At 38.5% G+C, this 25,626-nt stretch overlaps 1 protein-coding gene across 1 annotated transcript; it reads left to right on the forward strand.

Moving 5' to 3' along the window:
- The first annotated feature begins 9,119 nt into the window (after positions 1-9,119).
- LOC103702931 (Leucine-rich repeat protein kinase family protein) lies at positions 9,120-25,263 on the forward strand. The gene is made up of 7 exons (XM_008785572.6): positions 9,120-11,245; positions 13,740-13,873; positions 21,830-22,070; positions 22,159-22,370; positions 22,503-22,549; positions 22,993-23,104; positions 24,763-25,263. Exons 1-7 carry the CDS (start codon positions 9,895-9,897, stop codon positions 24,994-24,996), a joined length of 2,331 nt encoding a protein of 776 aa, XP_008783794.2. The 5' UTR covers positions 9,120-9,894; the 3' UTR covers positions 24,997-25,263.
- The last annotated feature ends 363 nt before the right edge of the window (positions 25,264-25,626 follow it).

The raw sequence follows: 25,626 nt of genomic DNA on the forward strand, positions 1-25,626 counted from the left end.
GTTATTTTCTTAAATTATACTTTTAGCTGTAATATTTATTTAATAAAAAATTAATTAAAAATTATTATTTTGAGTTTCTGAACATGTTTTTGTATTCAAGTTCTGATATATATAAAAAAATTATGAAAACAAATTTCAGACATGGGGTTCTTGTCCTGAATCAACATTTTTTTTTTTGTAAGATCATGAAGGTTTAGTCAAATGAGTTGGAGAATATTATCATTCCAAGGATAGGTGTCTTTGTAGGCGGAGCCTATAAACTAGGATAGGACGCATGGCATTCGGAATTATGATAGACGAATGATGCCAAGGTAGAACTAAGGTTGCTATTATGGATACCCAAAAAGCCCTAGATGCCTAATTTGCCTTCATTCTATATGCAACACCATTCATCTATGTGGTTCAGTGTTACTTTGAGGCTTAAATACCTATATTCCATGTTTCCTCAACATCATTTCCTACTCCAATAAACAATAAGTTGATAGTTTAGCACTGCTTAGAAATGATCCACTGCCACAAAAAAGTGAGATAAGAAGAAGGAAGTATGACAAATTAGACATTACAAATAGGCATCAATGATAAGAAAAATTGAAAAAAAAAAAAAACAACTAGATTTTAGTTTGCTCTACTACCAATTTAGATTTGGTCCTCACTAGGACCCAATTTGAGATGTAGATATTGTAGTCAAAACAAGTGAAATTTTTAATCCTTGATGTAATTTTGGTCTGAGTATGAGCAACTTGCCCAGGACTGACTCGATCAGACTAGAAGTCTAGTCAATAGTAAAGTTAGTTGAAGCGTAAATGTATAATCTTAGTACTTTATATTTAAAAACTTGAAGCCCAATTGAGCCCATTGAGAGCACATCAGAAAACTCTTCATCCAGTTCAAAGGTTACTATTACCAATGACATTGGCCCCTGTCAACCACCGCATTTGGTAGATGCCACTTGAATCCATAAGAAATGAAGAGGCCTGGAAATGAGAAAAGGCAAAGAGATAGAGAGGTTTTCGGCCAAAGAGTGGCTTAATTTGATTGCTCTCAAATCTAAAAGCTGAGAAGAAATGAAATAAATATAATATTTAGAAGACAAGAGACTCAGGGAGAGTTCCATCACAAGCTTGGCATCAAAGTGCAGGACGGATTACATGGTGGTTCGATGTCGAATTAAGAATTTCTATTCCAAATCTGGTGTTGAATGAAGAAGTCCTGTTCCAAATCTAACTGTTGAATATGAATTCTCACATGTTGCGCAACTTTGGTATAATAAAGCTCGAAGAACTTGGACAGGCAGATTAAACCTAATAAGATCAATTTGATGTTTTCGACGTAATGTGGCCTATCTCGTAGACCTCCAATCTTTGTTTGGGGTTTAGATTTTAGAGACTAAAAGAGTCAGCAATCCAAACTTTGTTCATCAGGATTAGGTCTGTGAGCCTAAAGGAGCTGAAACTCCTTTCTACACTGAATAAGCTCAAGATATAGTTGAATGGTTATGATGCTATCAATTAAATCTAATGGTTAGGAATAGTTCAAAACATAAAGTTATTATCACTTCTATGCTTCATCAGAGACAGAGATGTAAAACATGAACAATGAGATATTTACAACTATGTGACAATATACAAAATATATTTTTAAGTTGATTCAATACATGAGGTTTGGTGGAGATAATTATTTGGCATACCATCAAACTATTTCAATCTAAGTGCAATTCAGTCTAGATCAGTGGTTTGCTTGTAACCAAAAAGAAAGAAAAAAGGTTAAATAAAAGGGAAAAGGTGGACATTCTCTACCATTTAGTAGCTCAATAATATATCAATATTCTAATGTGCCAAGTTTTAGTGGGTGAAGAAAAGAATGCATCAGAGGCAACTGGTTTTGTTTTATCAAAGAATAAAAATAAAAATAAAAATATTTAAAATTTAAAACGAAGTTTGTTATCTTGCAATATCTCTAGAGTTCAAACGTATATAAGTTTATAATTCCAAAGGCTACGTTGATTGTTTTTATCCTTTGAATAGAGAAAAGGAGCCACTGAGGTAGTAACTCAGTGGAATGGGGCCTTACTTTCAACCAAGTGCTTCCAAGTTCGAAACGCATAGGCGTTGATTAAATTGTAGAGATCGGATGCTTTCTGCTCGGACACATAATTTGGAAGGGCTACTGGTCTGCTAATAACCTCGGAGGTGCCAGGTATGACGTACTCACACGGAGTTTTGTGCCGAAGCCCAGAAGGATATCCGAACCGGACCCATGGATGGAGAGGGTATGAATAAAACCGGCCGGGGTGCCCAACATACAGTCATTTCTGCTCACATCGAACATTCTCCTAGCGGGGTGGGGGCTGCTACACCGAGGTGGGCTCGTCCCTTCCTCCCCTCTTCTCCTTTCTTTTAGCGAAAAAAAAAAAGAAAAAAAAAAAGAAGAGAGGCAGAGAAAGCAACAAGCATCGCACTCAATTTGTGCTCAACTTCCATTTGTGAGCACCTACTTCGTAATCCTCAATCGGACCAAGTAGATTCCCCTCAATGGGACCAAATAGATTCCCCTAAAACAAGGAAGGTGCAACATAGTACACATTAGCAGCAAATTATAACTACAAGTAACATATAAACACGTTCAGACTTACAGAAAGTTCCAACTAAATCATAGATAATCCATGATTCATAAAATTCATAAACAATTGTATAGATTGAGAGATAATATGAGAACAACTCATGGAATACTTCATCCATTGGATTAAATATCATGAAGTCTTTGGAAAAAAAAAAGAAATCAAAACATATTGTTGCTATGTTCCTGGATTCTTGTTGCCTTGGGGGCAGACTCGGTGCTTATCCTTAACATCAACAATGTGGGTCAGCCACTCATTGTTGGTTCTGGTTGGTGGGGCCTGATGCAAGCTGAGTCCACCTGCAGTCCTAGAAGTTTTTTTTGAGGCAGAGCAGATCCATCATTCAGGGGCATATTTAATTTGATTTTATTATGAATCATATCGGAAGGATTACAAGCGACACCCAGGAAATGTAAAAATCAGCTGCACTTGTTGACAAATAAAATGATCATTGTCATCAGAGACCACGACGCTAAACTAGTGGCGGCCAGAGGCTAGCGGATCTTCGATGCTTCTATTATCAGTGCCGAACTTAGAGCTCCATGGAGGGCATCACTTACGTGAGACTTGTTCTGGGTACGAACCGCATCCTCTTCGAAAGGGACTCAGCTACGGTGCTTGAGTGGATTCGAAATCAATGCTGCATTGCTGGCGAGATGTCACTGTTCCACGACATGTGCAGACTATTGGAAGAGTTTAATTCCTTCCGGAATACTCATGTCTACTTGAAGGCGAACAGTGCAGCTGACTGAGTTGCCTTCTTATCACTCCAGAAGTCCATCTGGGAGAATCAAATGTCTGTTCCTTCTTCTTTTTGCCAACTCTTTTTTTCTGATTTTGTTGGCTACCCCACACCCATTGTACATGAGGCGGCGTTGTACCCAAAAAAAAAATTATTATTCATAATTTAGGAAGAATAAAGAAAAGGGCACAATAGATTCCCCTAAAAGTTAAAGAAGGGTCAAATCTTGCACTGCCAAAGATCAAATGGAACATTTTCTCCAAAACAAGCTGCATTGCCCTGAGAGTTGGATCATGTCCCAAACTTTGTAACTCCTGGTGGAGCCTATCATGAGTTGGCAAAGCAGTGTCAAGTTAAAAAGGCAAGGAGATGAAGCAATCATGTGGCATGACCCACACCTGACAGTCTTTTTCATCAAAAATTCATATAAATTTCCAGCCTAACATCAAGTCCCACCACCAATTAGACCTCACAGATTGCAGACCTGTCTTGGCTCTAGAAATCTGTACAATTCCAGCTCATTTCCCCACTTGAAGCCAAAAGTTTAAGATTAAATAACTTAAATCCAGCTTATCATGTGCCTCGGTTGCTATTTTTTTTTAACTTGGATATAAGGATACGTTCAATCCTGCAGAGTTGGATAAACCTTTCACCTTCCCCATGTTCCCTGGATACTCTCATAAAATGGTCCAATATGTAGTTATTTAACTACACCATCATGTTTTTATATTTCCATTTTGGCTGGTTCACCATGAAACAATGTAGATATTGGAGGAAATAAAAGATGGCATATGCATCCATGAACCTGAATCTGGTTATCTCTCTTTCTCTTTGGCAGGACACAAAGTTAAGGAGTCCAAGATAGGACTTTGGGAACTCCATAAAGGGAATCATCCATTTGAATATTAGGGACTGCTTGGCTTTGCTTGTTTAGAGTTTGTCTTGAGTCTTAGCCCATGGCATCTGGTTTTGGTAAAGTAAAGCCTCAACTTAGGACTTGTTTTCCTTACCTACCCACTGAATTTTAATTATATGATTAAATTCATAGGTTTAGTTTACTCACGAAGTGTCCTTGTGTTAGGATGACTTTTCCATAGATTAATTTAATTATTTTGGCTTTTATTTAAATGCAAGTTTGGTTATAAAAATAAGTTAGCATAGGCTAGCTGGATGCCTTTCTTTTAAAACATAAATGGTTTTTATTTTGGGAGCTGCTTTCTTGCATTTTGGAAGCATAGTGAAATTTCAGTCGTTTTTTTTTTTTTTTTTTGTCCAATATCAAGTCAATGATCCTACAATTCAAAAGCAAAAGAAGAAATCAGAGAATGCATGCGTGGGATTTCTCTTTGAATTATCCAAGCAAAAATGCTCCATATTTATGATGGCACTTCAAATTCAAACTTGCAATATACAATGGATGCAAGGTCCCCACCTCCTGTTGTCCTCCATTGTCTCGAGATTTTTATTTTAGCAAGAGGCCAAGTGGAGGTCACCATCCACCCATCTGTATTCTTCAAGTTAGCATTTATAATTTGCTAATTAATGAGCAGCAATAACAGTACAAAATAAAAAGTGGATGATACATCATATATTTCTGTTCAAGCCTCTCAAATGTCAGGATAAAAACCTTTGCTATTCAGTCATCATTATAAAACTGAACGAAGAGGAAAAAAATAAAGAAAGAAGCAGGGCAAGAAAAAGGGCATCCGCTGCTCCATCCTCCGATCTTTCTTGCCTTCACTACCCCCACCATCCAAATACTCGTATCCTTCTCCTTCTCTTCTAGCACCATTGTCGCCACCATCAGACTAGGTTCTTGCGAAATCTAATGCCCTTCCCTTCTAATCCAACAACTCTTCTTTAAAAGTAGTGATTATAGCAAGATTTAACACAGATAATCCAATCCAATCAAATCCACCTCCGGTCTTGCCCAACAAAAATATGAAGGAATCTCTACCCTTTCATTTGCATCAACATGCAAGGTAGTGGATTGGAGGGAGAGCATGATGCTTAGGCTCTACCAAAGTAAGGATGCTCTAGCATTGATGTCCTAATCGGTGATCGATCTAATGGCGACCTAATAATTTATTGATACATACTTACCATATTGTTGATACATATTTTATTAATACACATCTCAAATAAAGATAATACACTATTTAAATTATTATTTTTCTAATTTACAGTATATGTCCAACTAATACGTAAATAAGCTTTCTTAGTATATTGATATAAACTCGAGATCTCATAAATATATATTTGTTATTTTGTTGATACGAACGCATACCTTGAATCGAGATAGTGTTTAGTTAATATTGTTATTTTGTTAATGTATATTATATGTCTCGATAATATACACCTTCGAACCTCTTTAATACCTTAGCCATTCTATCTCAAACTTTGTGTACCATCTCAAAGTCTCTAGCGATGATGAGGATGATGATGCTGAGAGGCAAAAGCCATTAGTGGCGACACAGATCTTGAGTTGAAGTAGATTTGAGGTCTTGAGATTCGATAGGAAGAGAAGAAAAATGATGGAGAAGAGAGATGATGACAAGGAGTTAGAATAATGGGTTATGGCTAGTTGATGGAGTTCTCAATATTGTTGGAAGTATGCCTGTGCGTCGGAAAAAGAGAGAGAAGTGGAAAGAGAGAAGGGGAGGAGCTAATCAACTTGGCTTTCTATATTTATATATTAAGTAGGTTTCTTAGAGAAAAGAGAAGGTGCTTTAAAAATTGTGAGATGAGAAATGTGGCATGCGAGGGGGCTCTCCTTTGATCATATACTCTTACCTCGCGAGAGGATAATTCTCTCCCTAAACTGCAAGAGTTGAAAAAGATACACCTTCATCCATCGTGGCACGCATATCCATGCACTTGTTATCATGTCATGTGCATATCAGCAGTATCCATGCCTTTTGAAAGATATGGGTTTTTTCCCCAAAAAGAAAAGGGTATGGACCTACGCCTTGTGAAAATGACGCATTATAGCGCAGTTTGCGATTATTTTTTTGTACTTATTGCTTACATCAAAATTTATAAGATATTAAATTAGGGATATCTAAGAGTTTATCATATTATTATAATTAATTTGATTATCTTAGATTCAACAAAAAAAACAAGTTGACAAAAAATGCATGTATGAATGAGCATATAATGTACAAAAATTCACGATAGCGTAGATACATAACATAAAATATGGAAGATCTATGGTTTCTTATATTATCTTTTCTTTGATTACAAGGTCATACTCAAAAATTTTCTACTTTTGTATGAAAAATTGAAATATCTCTTCCCTCACATCTCTACTCCTTTATACAATACATTTATGTCTATCATTTAGTGCGGAAGCTGCCATTGCAGTAAGTTGCTGATGTATGCCCCATGGTTGCATTATAGAATTTAATTCTTTTATTTTTTACCATCTTATCTTTGATATACCCAAGACAAGTGCTAATATTAAGGCCCATAGAATCCTCATCCCTGCACTGCTCCAACTGCCCATATGGTATTGATAAATTACAATTGGAACTGCTTTTCTATATTAACAAAGTAATCTTCTAATTTCTTTAGTAAACATATCTACTATTCTCTTCCTCTTATATTGAAAAATGATAATATCACGGGATCCTTGTCATGCATATATGAACAATTTTTTTTATCATTTGGTCAGAAGAGATCGGTAAAACTTGTGGCATTTATTGTCAATTATCAAAAATAGAATTGGTCCATTAAGAAATTATCATTTTTTTTTATGGAAGAGCCTCAAAATATATTTTTTTTAAAAAGAATACAGAAAAAAGAGAAAAAAAAAAAAGGGAAGAAGAAGAAGAAGAAGAAAACATAAGAGCGTGCAAATAAACATCCATGAGCTTTAGACATCACAGCCCTCCATCGATTTCCCCACCTCAGGGACATCGAAAGGAGCCCCCCCACCTACTCCGATCTGCATGGCGGGGTTGGTACGAATAAAGAAGACTCCATCCCCACTCCACGGCAACAAAGCTCCAAATGCCATGACTCAAAAGGCAAAGCCATGAATGCGCCTCGAAAACGAAGCTGAATCCCTTCATTGTGCCACGCTCCCAAAGGTAAAGTCCACCGCTTTCAATGGTGGAGGGCTCGTGGTCTTCTCCCATCCTTTTCTCTCCAGTTGACAGCATCCTTATTTATATGCATGCCCACAAACACATGCAGACAAGGACAGTCAGAAAGGACCCCACCTTGAACTAGTTAGTAATTGAGCTCTTGATAGCTAATCTACAATGTGATGAATGGTTCCCATTGGATGACACTATTAGCCTCCACACCTTGGCCTCTTGTGGATTTCAGAAGAAAATATATTATACACTTAAAGCACCCACTTTCTGAAATGATCTCTGCCTCTCCAAGGAGTGGATACAAAAGAGCATAGTTTAATCTTGTCATCACACCAGTATTCACTTGGGTTTTCACTTCTCCAAGTATTCAAAGGAACAAACATCACTGTTCTAACCATGTTTTTGATGTTGGCAATGTCTGTAGAATTGTGTTGGCCACATGCTCATGACTCCATTTGTTTCCAAGCTATTAATTTTTGTATGTGTTCTAAGACCTTGCAGTGATGGTGAGTGCAGTCGTCTTGATACTATACTCTCCACTAAGCAAGCCAACCACTGTATAGACGCAGGATTGCACCATGATCATGGGTATAGAGAATATATGTATTTGTCAGCATGAACTAAAACTTATTTTTCCTGTGTATTCACTATAAACACTTCGATGCCAATGATGTTGGCATTTAAGGATTGATATTGATAGCATCAAAGCATCACTTAACCTCATAGTAAACAAGTTCTAGCGCATTTATCATGTTAGTCTAAGTTGGAAATGACACATCTGTGCTTATATATAATATATGTACGTATTGGCCTGAATAGGTGCTAATTTTAGGACTCCAGTTATTTTGTTTTGTTACATTTTATTACAAAAATTCTAAAAGCAATTCAATAAATTTATGCTTTAATTTGTTTTGAGTTAGGACTAAATATTATAAGCTATATATTTTTTTTCTAAATTTAGAGCTGAAAAATTAAAATTTACTAAATACATTTGTTGGTAAAAAAGAATTAATGAAAAATCAAATTAAGAACGACATATATGTTGCCATGTGCAATTCATAACCATGTCAGGATACTTGGCTGCTACTCTTTTGTTCATTATCTTAATCAATTAGATTGGACTCTGCCCTTTTCCAAAAAAGAAATACTAGGCTTGCCACTTTTGAGCTTCATTTCATTGAATTTTCTGGTAATATTAAACTACACAATATATAAACCAAATTAACAATGCAACTACAAAAAAAAGTAAGTACAACTTTATACATGGCTCGCTCTACACACACTACTTGAAAAATAATTACTGATCTAACATGCACAAGAATTGAAGTACCCATGCTTAATCATCTATTATAAACAAATATACACTGCTTTCAAAGGCAAATAAAAAATTAGATTAGGTACCAAACGGCAATTAAAAACTTATCTGTCATAATTAACTTATTCAAAAATTGTTAAACAAATGCAAGAAACTCTCTCAGCCACATCCAAATCATCCACCACATTCCAGAGAAACACAGACTTCTGAAGTTTTTAAATCAGGGTGCCTTGCTACCTTTGCCTCCAAAAGGACAAGCGTATCAAATTAGGTGCATTTGTTTTCTAAATCCCTAGCTGTCGCAAAGTTTAGTTAAATAACGGCTAGCTTGAACTAGTCATTTTCCAAGTGGGGCCCAACGGTCATCTCCGAAGGAGCCAGGGCCAAGAGAGAGAACATCAGTGGCTTTTCCGAAAATACAAGGAAAGCAGAGGGCACTTCCGAAACCAACATGAATCCAATTCCCCTCTGCTCAGCGCTCTGGGCGTCGCCATTAATGGAAGACGGTTGCCGGTGGGTAATAGGAAAAGCCATGTGGCCACTTTAAATACGCTTGCACGGTCACCGCCTGCCCTTTCGTCCTCTTCCGCATCTTTATCGACGCCCTCTTCCCCGAATTCAAGGTTTCCTACCATGGAACGGTCCTTCGGCCTTTAAGAGGGTCCGTCGTCTGCTACCATTCTCCTCTCCGCCATTGCTGTGATCTCGTGGAAGAACCTCGGTTTCGGGGGAAATTTGCAGTTTTTTATTGATTCCATTGTTTTTTCTTGGTGCGTGCTCGCCAGCTTCGTCGGAAAGTCGAGATTTTGATATAAAATCTCTTTTTTTGATCGCTTGGGGTGGAGTTTTAGGGTTTTGTGTTCACTAGGCTTCGTGGGTTTCCTCCACGGGGGTTAGGAACAGAGGAGAGCTCAAGTTTGCTAAAAAGTTGAAGTCTTTCCGTGAAAAAGAAGCTCGTCGTGGCATTTGAGGCTGAAATTTGAGCGATTTTTTTGGGTTTTCTTTTGGTCGACCGTGCTTTGTTCAAAGCATTTCTTGCCTTCCAACCTTTTCCTTCTATGCTACTATTTTATTGTCAATGAATCCTCCGAGCAAACCCAGGGGAGCTTCTTAGAGTTCAATGGCGCGTGCTCTCGTCTATCTTGTTGTCATATTGTCTTGTTTGTTCTTGATCCGGAGAACTGAGCAAATACAGTCATCATATACTCAGCAGCTTCTGCAACTAAGGAAACAGTTGCAGTACCCCAAACAGTTGGATGCTTGGAACAACACGGATGACCTATGCTATGCCCCTTCTTCGCCGGTAGTCCATGTCGCTTGCGAAGGGCACTCGGTCACTATGCTCAAAATTGTGGGTGACAAGCTTGCCAAGCCAGGTGAGTTCGAAGGCTACTCGATCCCAGATCAAACACTATCCGAAAGCTTCTCTGTTGATTCCTTTGTCACAACTCTGACTAGGCTGACTAGCCTGAAAGTATTGATCCTGGTTTCTTTGGGGATATGGGGTCCTCTTCCTGACAAAATCCACCGTCTGAATTCGCTTGAAGTGCTCGATCTGAGTTCCAACTTTCTATATGGTTCAATTCCTCCAAAGATATCAGCCATGACAAGGCTTCAAACACTGACTCTGGATGGAAATTTTTTCAATGACACAGTTCCTGATTGGTTCGACTCGTTTTCGAACCTTACAGTTTTAAGCTTGCAGGACAATCGCTTGCAGGGGCCATTGCCGGCAACAATTGGCAGAGTCAGCACTCTCACTGAACTTGCTTTGTCAGGCAATATTATTTCAGGGAAAATCCCTGACCTAAGTGGCTTAACCAGTCTCGAGCTGTTGGATTTGAGGGATAATAAATTAGATTCTGAACTACCAGCAATGCCCAAAGGGTTGGTCACTGCTTTACTTAGCAAGAACTCATTGACCGGCAAGATCCCAGAGCAGTTTGGGGAATTGAGTAGGCTACAGCATTTTGACCTATCATACAACTTGCTTGAAGGGACGCCGCCGGCAGAACTTTTTTCACTGCCAAACATCAGTTATTTGAACCTGGCATCTAATATGCTCACTGGATCCATTTCCAGCAGTATAACTTGTGGCAGCCAACTTGGGTATGTTGATATATCAGCAAATAGACTAACCGGTGGGTTACCTTCTTGCTTGAGCTTGAATTCAAACAGAAGAGTTGTTAAGTTCAATTGGAATTGTTTGTCTGTTGACCCTCAGCATCAGCGTAAAAATAAACATTGCCAAGAAAACCAAATCAAGGGGAAAGATACGAAGAGTAGAGACATGGTGTTGATGGTTGCGGTCATTGGAGGAATTACTCTAGTTGTGCTAGTGCTTTTGCTTGTGTTTTTGGTTTTCTGCAGAAGAAACTGCCAGCGCGCAATAGCAGAGCAACGTTTATTGCCAAAGCCAGTGCAAGAAAATTCGGCCACAGGATTGTCCTCTGAGCTTCTTGCAAATGCGAGTAAGTATTCTAATTTTCTGAAAACTTCTCTATATTCCTTGACTGAGAACAACACTCTATACTGATATGTCTGTTATTGCTTAGAAGTTAGAAGACTCGTCCTATTAATTTTGGTATGCATCTTGACTGTTAATGCAGGAGAAAAAAATGTTATAGATGTTCGATGCATTAATTATTTCTAGTAAGATTCGCCGTCTCGGTACCGGACTTCATACCGGTGCCGCACTAGCATAGTGTTGGTGCGGTATGGTACGGAGTTTTTTTTTTTTGTGTACCGAGTGTTGGTACGCCACTCAGTACGCCATCCATATAGGGTACTTGTGCCGAACCGGTACAGTATGCTCTGTACCGCCCAATTCGGGCCGGTACGGCATACCATGATTTCTAGTGATGATGGCATGCCGACTTTGGCTTAACATCAATTTAATATGCAGACCTTGTTTGCTGTTTCCTAGGTCTTGAGTTTGCCACATTTCTAGAATGTATTTGCTGCAACAAGAGCACACCTCCGATTTGACGTGAGCTATATGACTCTTCTTAATAGTTGAACTCGTAAGGAAGATGGACATCTAAAGCTCCCTTCCATTGAAAGCCTCTCCATAATTCTGACATTGTCATTTGTTGGGTGGTCTAATTTTCATTACCATTTCTTCACTCGGACACTGCATTACGCTTGTTTGGCGAATCAATTTATTATTGCTCCACTTTCTGATTTATATGTCTTTCTATTGTTTATTTTTAAAAAAACTTTATAGCATTATCATTTTCTTGTTCCTTTTTCTTCTCCTTGCTCAAGATCCATGCTTTTCTTATCATTGTTTCTCCTAGTGAACTTTCTGTTTGAGATTTTACTTTTGGCTGTTTGTGTTCCTTTGGAGACTCTGTTTCCTAAGCCAATGCTACATGTTGTCATGCTCCTACATTAAGGTCATATCTCTAGGAAAATGCTCTTCTGTCTAGCCACCTAATCTTAAATGTGAACTCCACATTCGTTACACCTACCCTATTTATTGTGATGGCTATACTGCTGCATGGATTGGTAACCATCCAATATTCTCCGAGAACTCAAAGCATATCAGAATCTAGAGCCACTCTGACTTCCACTACTACCCATTCTTGTTTCCCTCTATCATGGTTTTTGTCCAACTTGCATACTTTCTCATGAAAACTTAAATGACTTCATACTTTGAATATATATGTATCAAAGTGACCAAGCTCGATACGCATTTAGAAAACAATTATTGTCCTGATTTTTTTGTTAGATATATCAGCTGATTGATCCTTTGACTTAAGCTGTAACTATTGGTTCTCAATTTTTTCCCAAATTGTCTGCTGACTTAATCCAAATAGAAAGATACTTCATATTCCTCGGCATGAGAAAGAACAATGCACATAGAGAAAACAAGATACATTAACACAATTACAATATAATGTAGCTTATATTAACACCCCCTCCCTGCCCCCTTATTTTTTTCACACTAGACTGCTTTATGTTTCACGATTTGAAAATTCTTCCTTTTATAACATTTTTGGACTTCATTTCAATTTTTGATTCCTTTGCATACAAGTTATGTCTCAGAAGTTAGCTGCTTATATCACAACTTCTCACCTTCCCTCTTGGTCTAGACTTTTTCCAAGTCTAGAGGAGTCTTGACGGGTCTTTGCTTACCTCTATGAGGCTTTACTCTGGCTATGAGGCATAACCACCCTTCTGGGTTGCTCATGCAAGGTCCCTCTTTTACTACAAACTGAGCACTAGAAGGTTGGCCTCAGGTTGACCAGCTGTCCTAAAACTATGCTCGATTCTTTGATGGAGCTTTCTTGAGTTAGTATTCTGTACCATAAACTCCATTTTCTTTAAATAGTTGGAAAATGATTATGATGATCTTTGGAGCATATTAAATTTATACCTGAATCAATTAAACCAGTCGTACATTCTGCTCTTTTGATGCAAACCTACCTGTTGATTCTAATGAGCATAATGAAAGAAAATAATATTACCACATTAACAACCTGACCCCTGCACTATTCTTACAAACAAGGAAAAAGTGGAAAAAAAATTCACCAATTTTCTTTATGTATGTCACTACATATTGTAAGGCATCAGACAACTGCTCCAGTATACAGTTATGTAAAATGATAATAGCTTATATATTGTCCTTGATCCTGCTCCCTCTCTGACTCAGTATGTGGGGGGGGAGTCCGAGGCTACATCTTGTACAATGAAGGTTTTCATATTGTTACATCTCACCAGCAAGAAATTGAAGATCTGAAATTGTTTTAACTTAAATAAAGTATGAAGAATTTCCTTTAACATTTAGGAGGATTATAATTTAAGATATCAAGGGATAGAGTTATATCCGTATGCTTGTAAGAGAAAAGGTTGCCCTCACTTGCAAATTATGACATTCTAACAATGAATTTAATATGAACCAAAGGACATGGGTTACATTATTTGGTTAAAACTGACTGCTTCTCTCTTTTGCTTTTTCAGGGTATATTTCTCAAGCCATGAAGCTCGGAACACAAGTGTTGCCTACATATCGAGTGTTTTCTCTAGAAGAGTTAAAAGAAGCAACAAAAAATTTTGAGCATTCAGCATACATAGGCAAGGGTTCAATAGGGAAGGTGCTTATTTATGAACCTTTGAATATCTCACTGAATATGTTGATATCTCTTAGAAAGAACTATGCACATAAAGCAATTTATCATGGCATGACTGAAAACTGGGTAGATCAATAAAGGAGCTAAATAAATCTGAAGAGAAAAGAAAGAATCACTTTCGGTGTTTGTTAAAGACAAGCTTCTTTTGCATATCTGTTTTGGCCTGATATCTAGTGAACTAGAGGATCTGCAATGAAAGTATGGAAAGTTAAATGTTATCTGCTATATATAAGATATTAAGCACAATGATCTTTATATATTATGTTTTATGGTAATTGTACCCTAACATGTGACCAATACTCTCTATTATATACAGTTTTGGTGTAAATCTAATTGAAAAATAACTAGATTTCCAACCTTGACTTTGATACTTTCCAGAATTATTTTGCTGCATTTTCCTTGTTCTGTTTGCTCCTGAACCATGTTTTTTTTTGTAAATTTCCTACTAGAGATTGCCGGCCAAGTTTCTATACTTCATTTTGGTGATGCTAAATTCAGGAATTTTAACAATGACATTACCTTATTGTGCTTATCAACTTTATGGAAATGTGATGTTACCTCATGGCTTTCAAAGTCCTTGTCAAACTCCTATAGTTTGTAAGATACAACTGGTTTGTAAGATATAATTGATGATTGTTCAGTTGGTAGCAAGTTACTGCTTCCCCCCTTTTGTCCTTTTGTTTTAATTAATTGCAATTTTTTTCCACAAAATCAAACAACTATGTCTGCCAGAAGGAACTCCACTCAACTATGTACTTGAAAGTTAACCAATGATACATGCCCATGTCATCAAGGCTAGTTAGGAAGTTCAAAGTGTTCAAATATGTTTTCTTCCTTTTTATGCCAAATTGATACATATTTGAAAGGGGAACTCAAGAATCTCTATGATCTCTTTCTTTTCTCAAATTTGCATTCCCTTTGCATAATTATCTACTTTTAATCAACTTGACCTCCACCTGCCCCTTTCAAAATTATTTAGTTTGTGTCACGCCCCGAATTCGGATCATGACATGGTTGTGCTATTGCAAACTTAAGCATACAATAACATGCAGCCACTTCAAAACTTTTAATCAATTATGAACAATTTCATTCATGAATGTCATCAAATATTTCATCAATAAGGATTGATACAAAGCTTCTAAAAATATCAGTATTTAACATTCCATTTTTTCCATAATCCTGAAGCATGTCAAGCTCCTTGCTCCTAGTCCTATTTATCTGTAAAAACATAAATGAATTGGTGTAAGCTATAAAAACTCAGTAAGTAACTATGTACAATCTACTAGATCAAGCATAATGTACTTCATGCCAGTGCATTAATTTGAGGAATTAGCAGCTATAGCAAAATGATCATGCATATAACATACATTCAAACAATACATAAAACAGTGGATGCCCAATCATACATGTTAATATGAATGCGCATCATAAAACATTCTTGCCATTATTCATGCTTTGAAGTTCGTACTTGTCATTATTCATGCTTTGAAATCCATACTTGCTCTTATTGATGCTTTGAAATCCATACTTAATCATTATTCATGCTTTGAAAGCCGTACTTGCTATTATTCATGCTTTGAAATCCGTACTTATCATTATTCATGCTTTAAAATCCATACTTGCTATTATTTATGCTTTGAAATCCATACTTGTCATTATTCATGCTTTGAAATTTGTACTCGCTATTATTCATGCTTTGAAATCCGTACTTATCATTATTCATACTTTGAAATCCGTACTCTCAGATGATAGTGCAGCTATGGTCACTATTATTACTCATTACAGGGTTGTAATCTTTACCAACTATTATTCTCCGTTGGCGGGGTCTAAACCAAGCTATTATAACTTGCTGGCGAGGGCTATATGCCAAGCTACTATAACCCGCTGGCGAGGGCCATAATCTTTGCCAACTATTATTTTCTGTTGGCAAGGTCTAAACCAAGCTATTATAACCCGCTGGCGAGGGCCGTATGCCGAGCTACTATAATCTGTTGGCGAGGGCCGTATGTCGAGCTACTATGACCCGCTGGCGAGGGCCGCACATAGCACTATGAGAGTTCATAAAATCATGCTTTTTATGAATCTTATCTCATAGATACATTGGAAAGTGAATAATGGTATCATGATGTATAAAATTCATGATCATGCTGAAAACTTTAATTTTCGTACAAATTTATGTACATAGCATGATAATCATGATGAATGTCATCTATTTAAAATCATGCAACATTTGCTGACACATGCTTGATCCTAATTTTGTGAAAACATAAATAATCATATACAATTTCATATCCAAATAATTTCATGTATTTGACAAAACAATAAAATTGTGTCATGGTCACTTGCCTTAATTCGCTCACCAAATTTTATGTTTAGATACCAATTCTCCAATACCTAGCAATATCATTAACTTACATGTCATTTGCACATTTAATTTCTATTTATTGATAATCTTAAAATTATTTACAGCCCATCCATAGGACTCAATTTCATTTTCGGGTCTATAGTCTAATTCAATTTCTGGTTCAGACCTATGAACTAATTCCATTTTTGGCTCAGGTCTAATTCTAACTTCTGGTTCGAATTCGATTTAATTTTTGATTCAGGTCTGGTTTAGCTTTTGGTTCGGGTCTGACCCAATTTCTGGTTCAGGTCTAATCAATTTTTTGGCTCACATTTGATTCAATTACTGATTCAGGTCTGGTTCAGCTTCTAATTCAGACCTGATTCAACCTCTGTTTCAGGTCTGATCCAGCTTCTGGTTTAGGTCTGAACCAATTCCACTTCTGGTTTAGATCGTATTTTCCTCTGGTTCAGATCTGGGCCCATTTGCATTTAGGCTCGAAGTTTAATTAAATTTTGGATCAGGCCCTTCCCCTAATTTAGTTACTGGGCCCATTTGTATCCAGGCCTAGTAACATAATTAATTAATTTATGATTAAACCCTATTAGTTCTAGTTAATTTAAAAGGAACCTAGCCTCAAACTATATTCGATTTAGTCCTTTTATTAAAATTTGCATTCTTCAGGCCCAGTTAATTTTGGGTTTAAGAATACTGGGCTCGGAGCAGGGCCCCGCCCGGCCTCAGGCTTCTAAAGCCAAATTCATTTGAAGCCCACTGCCAAAACCAGGCCCATTTCAGCCCAAAGCATTATTATTATTATTATTATTATTATTATCTTTCTTCTTTTCTTTTTCTTTTCTTCTTTCTTCTTCATTCCCGAACCCTCTTCTCTCTTCCTTTTCTTTCTCTTCTCCTTTCTTCTTCCCTTCCTGATCTCCTCCTCCTCTTCTCCCATTAAGCAAGGAGGTGAGCTCGGAAGGGGCTGGCCCGAAGCCGGCGGCGCCTGCGGCGGCCGCAGTCCAGCCTGCAGTAGCTGCGACTTGGCTGGTCACTCTCCTCCACCAGAGGTGGAGGAGATGGGAGCTCGGGGCACCCACCGAGAAGAAGGAACCGGCCGAAGCCAGTGGTGCCCGCATAGCGCGCGGCCGACGCTTGCAGTCGACCCAGTGGCGTCCACAATGTCCCGAGCCGGCGGCGTCCACGGTCGGAGGATAGAGATCCTCTTCCTCTCCTTCTCCGATTACCTTCGGCTGAGATCAAGCCGGTTCCACCCATGGAAACCGGATTTTGCTCAAGCCCCCGAGGACCCTTCTATGAATCGGAAGGTAGGTATACATTTTAGGATTTTTAGATCTAGGGTTTGATGGGAGGGGAAGCCATAATCGAGTGGAAGGGAAGGCTCTTTGGCATGGGCCGGTCATGGCCTTCGATCGACCGAGCCAATGTTGGATCACGGCCGCTCACGAGTGAGATCTTCCCCCTCCTTCCACTACATCTTATTTCTTCCCTTCTTTTATTTCCATTTTGGTTATTACACTAGATCGATCGAATGAAATTCATGAACAAGGGTGATCAGAAATTTACCTAGCTCCGAGGAGCTGCGAGGCTTTTCCGGCGAGCTATTGTGTCTGCTCCGGCGGCTCAGTGCAGTGACGAACTGGAGGTGTCTCCTTCGGCGCCGCCGCTCCTGTCCGTCTCCTTTGCAAAGAAGGAAAAGAGGGTAAGAGGCAGTGAGAGGGTGGTCGATGGAGTCCTTCACTGAGGAATCCATGGGCTTTTATAGCCCCCGATCAAGCTCAGAGGGATGTTGATTGTGGCTATTAGGCGGTTATAACCGGCTCAACAGCTGTCGATCTCCACTGCCATTCCTCATGAAGTTTCCAGATGGGTCGTCGACTATGGTCCAGGTCGGCTCATCTGGCCTGGTGTTTACAGTTTGTGTAGGAATTCTAAGAAATGTTGCGTGTTTTCTTCTTTAATTTTTGACTATATGTTGCCTCTATTTGCCTTATGGGTCTAATAAGTGCTCCAACATTTTCTTCATGTACCATTTTAGTCATCATAGCTCAGGATATTTGAAAGAAAAAATGCACAGATATGAACAAAGAAGTGGGAGAATGGGTGGCGAATGAGAATGGAAGGAGAAGAAAAAGGAGAAGAGAAAGAGGGCTAGGAATGATATGGTAAAAAGGATAAAGAAGAAAATAAAATAATTATTCTAAATCAAAATAGGTTCCATTAGAAAATAAATTGGAGAAAAAAGGAAGAGTGAATCTAGTAAAAGGAAGAGGATGCAAAGGATGAGGCCAAAAATAACTAGTGATGCAAATTGGAGGCGTGCCAAACACCCAAGACAATAACTCCTAATGCTTATTATGGTCATATTTGGCCTAGGTGCACCTCAGATGATCCAGCAACAAATAATTAAACATCAAAACTACCTAATAGTAGCTAGCTCAGTATCTGAGCTAGAAAGTATCCAGCAGTACACAAACCACCATCAGAAGATTCTGACGGCACCCATCACCATCAATAAGTTTTCTTCTAGAACCACAAGATGGACTTCAATACTGACATAGACACCCCCACTGTTCAAAATTGTTATATGGAGCACTAGTCACCATTCGAATTCTTAAAAGCAGAACCGAAAGCGAAGACGAAGACTATAGGATTTAACGATAATTTGCATATCATCAACCAAAAAGTTGACTAATCACCATTCAAAGCCTTTTAATGGTAGCTTTCTCACTTTTAGAAAGTTAATTGTTCTAGAAGCTCTCTTATTGAGTTTTCTTAGTTGAGATGACTTAGAACTTAGTCTTTGAATCAAAGTTCACCGAATTGATATTGGGGCTCATACCAGTTGGCGATCAGTTTGGCATGATATAGGTCCATTCTGTGTCGTTCTGGGGCGTAATGGAATAGGGAGAAAGAGGGGGAGGGGGAGAGGGAGGAGGAGAGATAAGATAAGAGAGAGAGGGAGGGAGAGAGACAAGAGGGCAAGGAAGAAGGACAACGAGGCGGAGAGAGGGATCAATTGTGAGAGTGCTTGAACCAGCCTCAGACGATGCTCGATAGCCGAGATTGTGGCCTGGATAGCATGAATCTAGCGGCAGATGAGACTGTGGATGATGGAGAACTTGTTGGAGGAGAAGGAAGGAGCGATGGTGATGCTCACCATAGCCGTGCCTCTTCCTTTCTCTCCTCCCTTTTCTTCCTTCTTCACTAGGAGGAGCCATTGCTGGAGAAGGTAGCTGCGGGGAAGAGAGAGAAGGAGAGAGGAACAAGTGAAATCCGAACAGTGGGGGGAGGGGATGGGTGGGTTTATTAAGGGTCGAACTGTTCCGGTTGCGTACACTGCCCTTGTTCTTGATTGGACTGGTTCCATTTAGTACAGTCTGAACTATGGTATGCTGAACCGGCCCGTACCAGACCGGTCCGTATAGCAGTGGAAAACAATTTCGGGCCCCTATGAGGCCGGAACCGAGCGGTACGGAGGGTGCACCGATGCGAACCAGACCGATTCTCACCAGTACGCATTCGGGCGCTCTGTGGTATTTAAATGCCACAAAGTGGCATTTTTTCTGCCACAGAGTGGCATTTGGCATTTTTAATGCCACGGCACGCTGTGGTAGTCCACAGCACGCCGCACACACTGTGTTGCCGGTCTGGTACCGGTTCGGTAGGCAACCGATACGCCTATCGGTACCGGTTCAACATAGCTTGGTCTGAATCACTTGATTCACGATAGTTCAGCTAACCTTGCTTGGAATTTTGGTCGAGTTCCAAGAGACCTCCATGAGTTTCCTTTAAGGGGCCTGGAACCTATAAATAACCCCATGTACTCTTTTCTCTCGAGATGCATCTCAAATTCTTGAGTGGTGTAACCTGTAAGGCTGCTTGAGGGTTAACGTGTAAGGCTGCAATTCAGGAAAATGTTATGGTGAGGGGCTAGGGTTCTTCTATCGAGGCCCCTTGAAGACCAAAGGTACAAAGCCAAATATCTAGTCAGGAAAGGAGGTGTGACGCCTTCTAGGTATCCATAGATTAGGTCTCAGTTCTTAATCCCTTAGCTTTTAGTTTATTGCTTTTATTTTTCTAGCTCGTAATTTGATTTTATTAGTTAAATTTTTTGCTTCTATGTTTGCTTTGAGATTGTGTTCTATTGTGTTACTTTGATCTCATGTGAGATATGGAATCCTATAGGGTCCCTTACCTGCACCAACTAGCGGTAAATGTATGGCAGGTAGGTGGGACAAGGACCATAGAACACCATGGGCATAGATTGAGCATACAACTGCAGCGGAGTCTATTCTTCATTTCCCCTCTTGAGCTAGAACACTAGTCATGCATCATATTAAGTGATTTCTAATTTCTAATTTATGTTAACTTACTCCTGTGTTATAGAATTATTAACATACTTATATTAACTTAATCTAAATTCTAAAGTTCATAAGAGTTATTAGAAAACTAATAAATGATGTATAAATATGTTTACTTGTATCAATCAACCAACAGCAAGCATGACCCATTATTCTCATTGCTTGGACACCTCTTAGCCTTGCACCTATGTATGAACTTTTGATTTTCCAGAATCTAAGTAAGAATGCACTGCTATACTTTTGTGATGCTTCCTTAGTACTTGTTAAGATTCTTATTAGATTATTTGCCAGCAAAACTAATGTCTAAGGTCTGAAACTTTGGTTCTAAGGTGTTATCAAGTATTAATTGATCTTTAGGCTTTAAAATATATGCAAGATATATGATTGACATAATTTTATGTACCAGTCTATACCAAATGTATCATATCAGACGAATAGGGAACTACCAATAATCGGAATGCTCCATGTATTGAGTATCGGTGTAGTACCAATATGGTCTGGCACACCCAATACGGAGTGGTATGCACTGGTATGGCAATCCTTGACCGAAGGCCATCCTACTGCACACCTAGTGTGGGACTAAACAAGCCTGTATAGGTCTTCAAACACTCCTCCTATTTAAGCTCTAGTTTCCTCGCTTAGGACGTCTAATTGCAAAAGCTACGTCTGGCTCATGGTCAGCCCCGAAAGGGCTTGTACTGTAGTTTTGCCTAGTCCATGTGGTCCATAGGGCTCTGACATCGTTTGTGATGATGAAAGACCTTATCCAAAAAGATTAGTTGGGGTCCTTGGCCCTCCTTAACTACCCAAGACCAGCCCATTATACACCTAATGAGTGACTGAAAGTACCCTGCATAAATCCTCACAATTTTTCTTTTCAAGGTTTTATGCAACAGTTAGACCTCAAAGTGTAAGCATGGCAGTGATAAAATGTCATATTCTGTAACCAGTCACAATATTCATTTAATTTGTTTTCCATTAAAGTGTGAAATAATATTATATGAGCTACATTACTGCCGAAGTCTTAGAGAAGTAAGAATGTCTAGTGAGGTTTTCTTCATTTGTTGTGTGAAGCTTGGGTTATCACAAATATTAATTCTGTGTTATAGTTCCTGTTTCTGTTCCATCCCTTCATGGTGCTTGGTTTCTGCTAAATTAAATTCATATATCTGACAAGCATCTCATATTTTTCAGCTTTACAAGGGAAGATTAGAGAATGGAACCTTTGTTGCAATAAGATGTCTGGCATTTTTTAAGCGATATTCAATTAGAAACCTAAAGCTTCGACTAGATTTGCTTTCAAAACTTCGCCACCCACATTTGGTTTGCTTCCTAGGACACTGCATTGATGGAGTAACGGATGATTCCAGTGTAAACAGGGTCTTCCTTATTTATGAATATGCACCCAATGGAAATCTTCGTACTCATCTTTCTGGTAAGCCTGCTTCTTGACTTTAAAAAAATAGTGTATGTTGTCTTTATATTATGTGTAATGGCTTTGGTTCTTATACCTTGTCCTGCAGAGTGCAGTCTGGAGAGGGCTCTTAAGTGGTCAGACAGAATGGCAATTTTGATAGGCATAGCAAAGGCTGTGCATTTTCTACATACAGGAATTATTCCTGGTTGCTTCAATAATCGACTGAAGACTGATAACATTTTGCTTGATGAGCACTTGATAGCAAAAGTGAGCGATTATGGGTTGTCCATTATTTCTGGAGAAATTTACAAGCATGAGGTGTGTGTCAAAGTTCAATGCAAGTAGTACTTTTGTTCTTCAGTCCATTTTTTGAAACTTTAAGCATCTCATTTCATGCATTTTTGATATTATGTTGAATAGTATTATGATGCCCTGTCTTCTGGCTGGCAGGCAAGTGTGGAAGGTCAGAAATCTATGCACAGCGAATCTTCAGTATTGTGAGTGCCTACTCTTACATATTGAATCTTCAGTATTGTGAGTGCCTACTCTTACATATTTTTGACTGAACACTGTCTGAGCAGTGCTACTTGTTAAGATTACCCCATATATATTAACATAAATATAACTCTGCCAGGGTTTTTATTTTTTCATCCTCAATTTTCGCAAACTTGAGATAACAATATCTATAGATATTCATATCTCTAGTACATTATGGAGACACCAAACACTATGAAATCTGTAGCACTTTGACAATCTTTTCTCTTCTCAAAGCAGTGAAATAAAGTAGATTTTATGATTTGAAAAAGGATTAGATCTTTTTTAAGACAATAAAACAGTGGGACTTTATTCTCAGAGCACTTCCATTTTTCACTACAGCTAATCAAATTTCAGTGTACTTATTCTTTTTCCAAAATTTGACTTCAGGCATTTGTCTTTGTAGGGAAATGCTAAATATGGATGATGATGTTTACTCCTTTGGCTTAATCTTACTTGAAGCACTTGTCGGACCGGCACTATGTAAAAAAGGAGTAGCATATTTCCTGAAGGAACTGGTATGCCTAACATTCTTTTGTTAATGCAAGTTGTGGTGAAAAAAAAAAACTAATCAAGGTTAAGCACCCTGTCATTAGTATAAATGAGATCCACGATCTTTCATGAGCATGTTGAATGAATGTCATGGCTTGACTTCCTGCTTATTTGGACATCTTATAAATTGATTGGAAGTACTAATCTAAGGTTCGTAGTAACACCCGAGGTTTACATTGATAGCAATGACTGATGAATAAGTTTTCAATAATTGGACCTTAAATAGATGGTAGATGGCTTGATAATTGTGGTTGTGTTTATGAGTCTTGGCTGGTCCTCCTGGAATCTTGTCAGAATAACCGCATATTATGTAGACATGTTAACTTAATTGAAGCTTTATTGTACCATAAGTCTCTTCGACATTTGATGTCATAAAAAAAATTGTTAGACAACAAGCTGGTCAAGAAATGCTCTTGGTCTCATATGCCCCCAGACCTCCAATTTAGCACCCTTAGCGGATTAAACCACAATGAAGATATTGGCTCAGTTAACACCCTTCGTGGATTCAACCACCAGCGGAAAACCAGAGTTTGGTTAAACTTTTTAGTCATAAACAAAAGCAAATGCTGACCATTTACTTCCTATAAACAAAGTCTATATACCTATATTCTCAATGCAGTTAAAGTTGAGGCCAAAATTATTAACCAATGGGTCCACATGGTTGACATAATTGATTTGCATCTATGAACTCTTGTTTCTTTAATTCAACATTGAAGGCCCAACAGATTCTCCATAAAGCCTTCTCCTCAATTTGTTTTCTGACGGTTAATGGAGTTGCATAACGTTTCAGATCCTTTCTTTGAGGTATAATTTGCCTTTGTGCTGCTGCAGCTGCTTTTCCTGATTCAAACCTGCTCAGAATTGAACTTGCTCAGAATTGAACTTGCATCAGTTAAAGTTTTACAGCTGCCTTTCTAGGTTTCTGTTTAAGATCTAAATCTATTATATATCCATTGTAATAATATAGTTAGATTCAAATTGAATACAGCCAAACTCCATTTGAAACCACCCACAAGCCTCTTTTTACTCTTCCCAATGGGTTACATGAAGAATGAGATGTTTTTCTGATTGCATATTTTCTTGTACTTCATCATATCTCCAAAAGTCTTAAGCCCTTAGTCTGAATTGTCTAATCTGCATGACTGCTACCTGGTAAAGTCTGATTAGTAGCACTTAGAAGGTCTGCCGCACCGATCCATACCTACCATACCATACCTATACTATGGTGCCGAGGTTTGGTTCAATATATGAGTTGAGTCGGTCCATACCTACCATATGGTACCCCCCTGTACCACTGCCAGCTAAAGTCTGATGAGTCTCATAACCTCCTTCTGACCAGCATCCATTACGTGGCAGATGAGCTCTTATTTTAACTCTTTTCGTCTGTTAGCATAGTTCAAACAGCTTGCAGACCAGCTGCTTTATTTGCGCTAGGCCTAGCAGTCAAAATGAATTTTCATATAAGGTTAAAATGACTCTTCTAGGCCAATCTGGATCCTAAATCATGATTCAGTGCATGTCACAAACATGAGAGAGGCCTTTTCTTGTTTATATATGTAAATATATCTGAACTCAGTTATTCCAAGTGCAGAATTTTTCTTATAAAACTCATTTTGATTTGCAGGCAATGTCATTTAGCAAAAATGAAGAGCGAAAGCACATTCTTGATCCTATCATTCTCGGTACCTCTTCACAAGAGTCTCTTTCAATTGTGCTCTCTATAACAAACAAATGCTTGTCTCCAGAGTCTTCGACACGCCCGTCTATGGAAGATGTGCTTTGGAACCTGCTGTATGCTGCCCAGATCCAGGCAACAGCTGATGGCGATCAGAGATCAGATGTTGCTTCACAGGCATGATGAAACATTTCAAGTTTGGACCAGAATGGTCCTTCGGATTCCACAATTTGTGGAGGGTGGTCCGCTGAATTACAAGGCTTGGAAGTGTGTTTCTTCCTTCTGAGCTGTTGTAACCATTTGGAGATGACAAACAAGTCATGCTTTGTTATGTAACCAAAGTGAAGGTCCCAAACAAGGCATGCCTTGTTAATGCTTATTGCTGTAATTGTAATCCTTACATGTTTGCTCTCAGGTTGTAATAATGATCAGGTTCCTTTTCTGCTGCTACGTCTCACCCTGTGCAATTCAATGAATGGATGCATGTTGTAGGTGAATACCTTTCTTGAGAAAAATTCTAATTTGTGAATACCAATGTGAGGTTTAGGTGACAATTAACTAAACCTTAATAAATATGGTCCATGAACTGGTCCCATAATGCTCCTATGCCTACCTGCTGATTGTATTAGAATGCAACAAGTGCAAGGACATGATTGATCTAAGACGAAAGAGTATCTAATTAGTGGTTGTGATATTATCAAATATATCTAGCTACAAGGAGTTTTCGATGGATAGCTGTCATCTCATTATATGACTCAGGAGGAGGGATTGAGCTGCTGTAATCAATCAAACAATCAAGACGTTTATGCTAAC

This window comes from Phoenix dactylifera, chromosome 4 (assembly GCF_051530095.1).
Source record: "Phoenix dactylifera cultivar Ajwa chromosome 4, Ajwa_hap1_PhDact_Kaust_v1.1, whole genome shotgun sequence".
NCBI lineage: Eukaryota > Viridiplantae > Streptophyta > Magnoliopsida > Arecales > Arecaceae > Phoenix > Phoenix dactylifera.

Bases quoted from the DNA above. Each gene is read 5' to 3' on its own strand.
- LOC103702931 (XM_008785572.6), top strand. From the start codon at position 9,895: ATGGCGCGTGCTCTCGTCTATCTTGTTGTCATATTGTCTTGTTTGTTC. The intron at 22,071-22,158 runs GTAAGCCTGCTT...CTTGTCCTGCAG, and splicing joins TCTTCGTACTCATCTTTCTG to AGTGCAGTCTGGAGAGGGCT. The intron at 22,371-22,502 runs GTGTGTGTCAAA...TCTGGCTGGCAG, and splicing joins GAGAAATTTACAAGCATGAG to GCAAGTGTGGAAGGTCAGAA.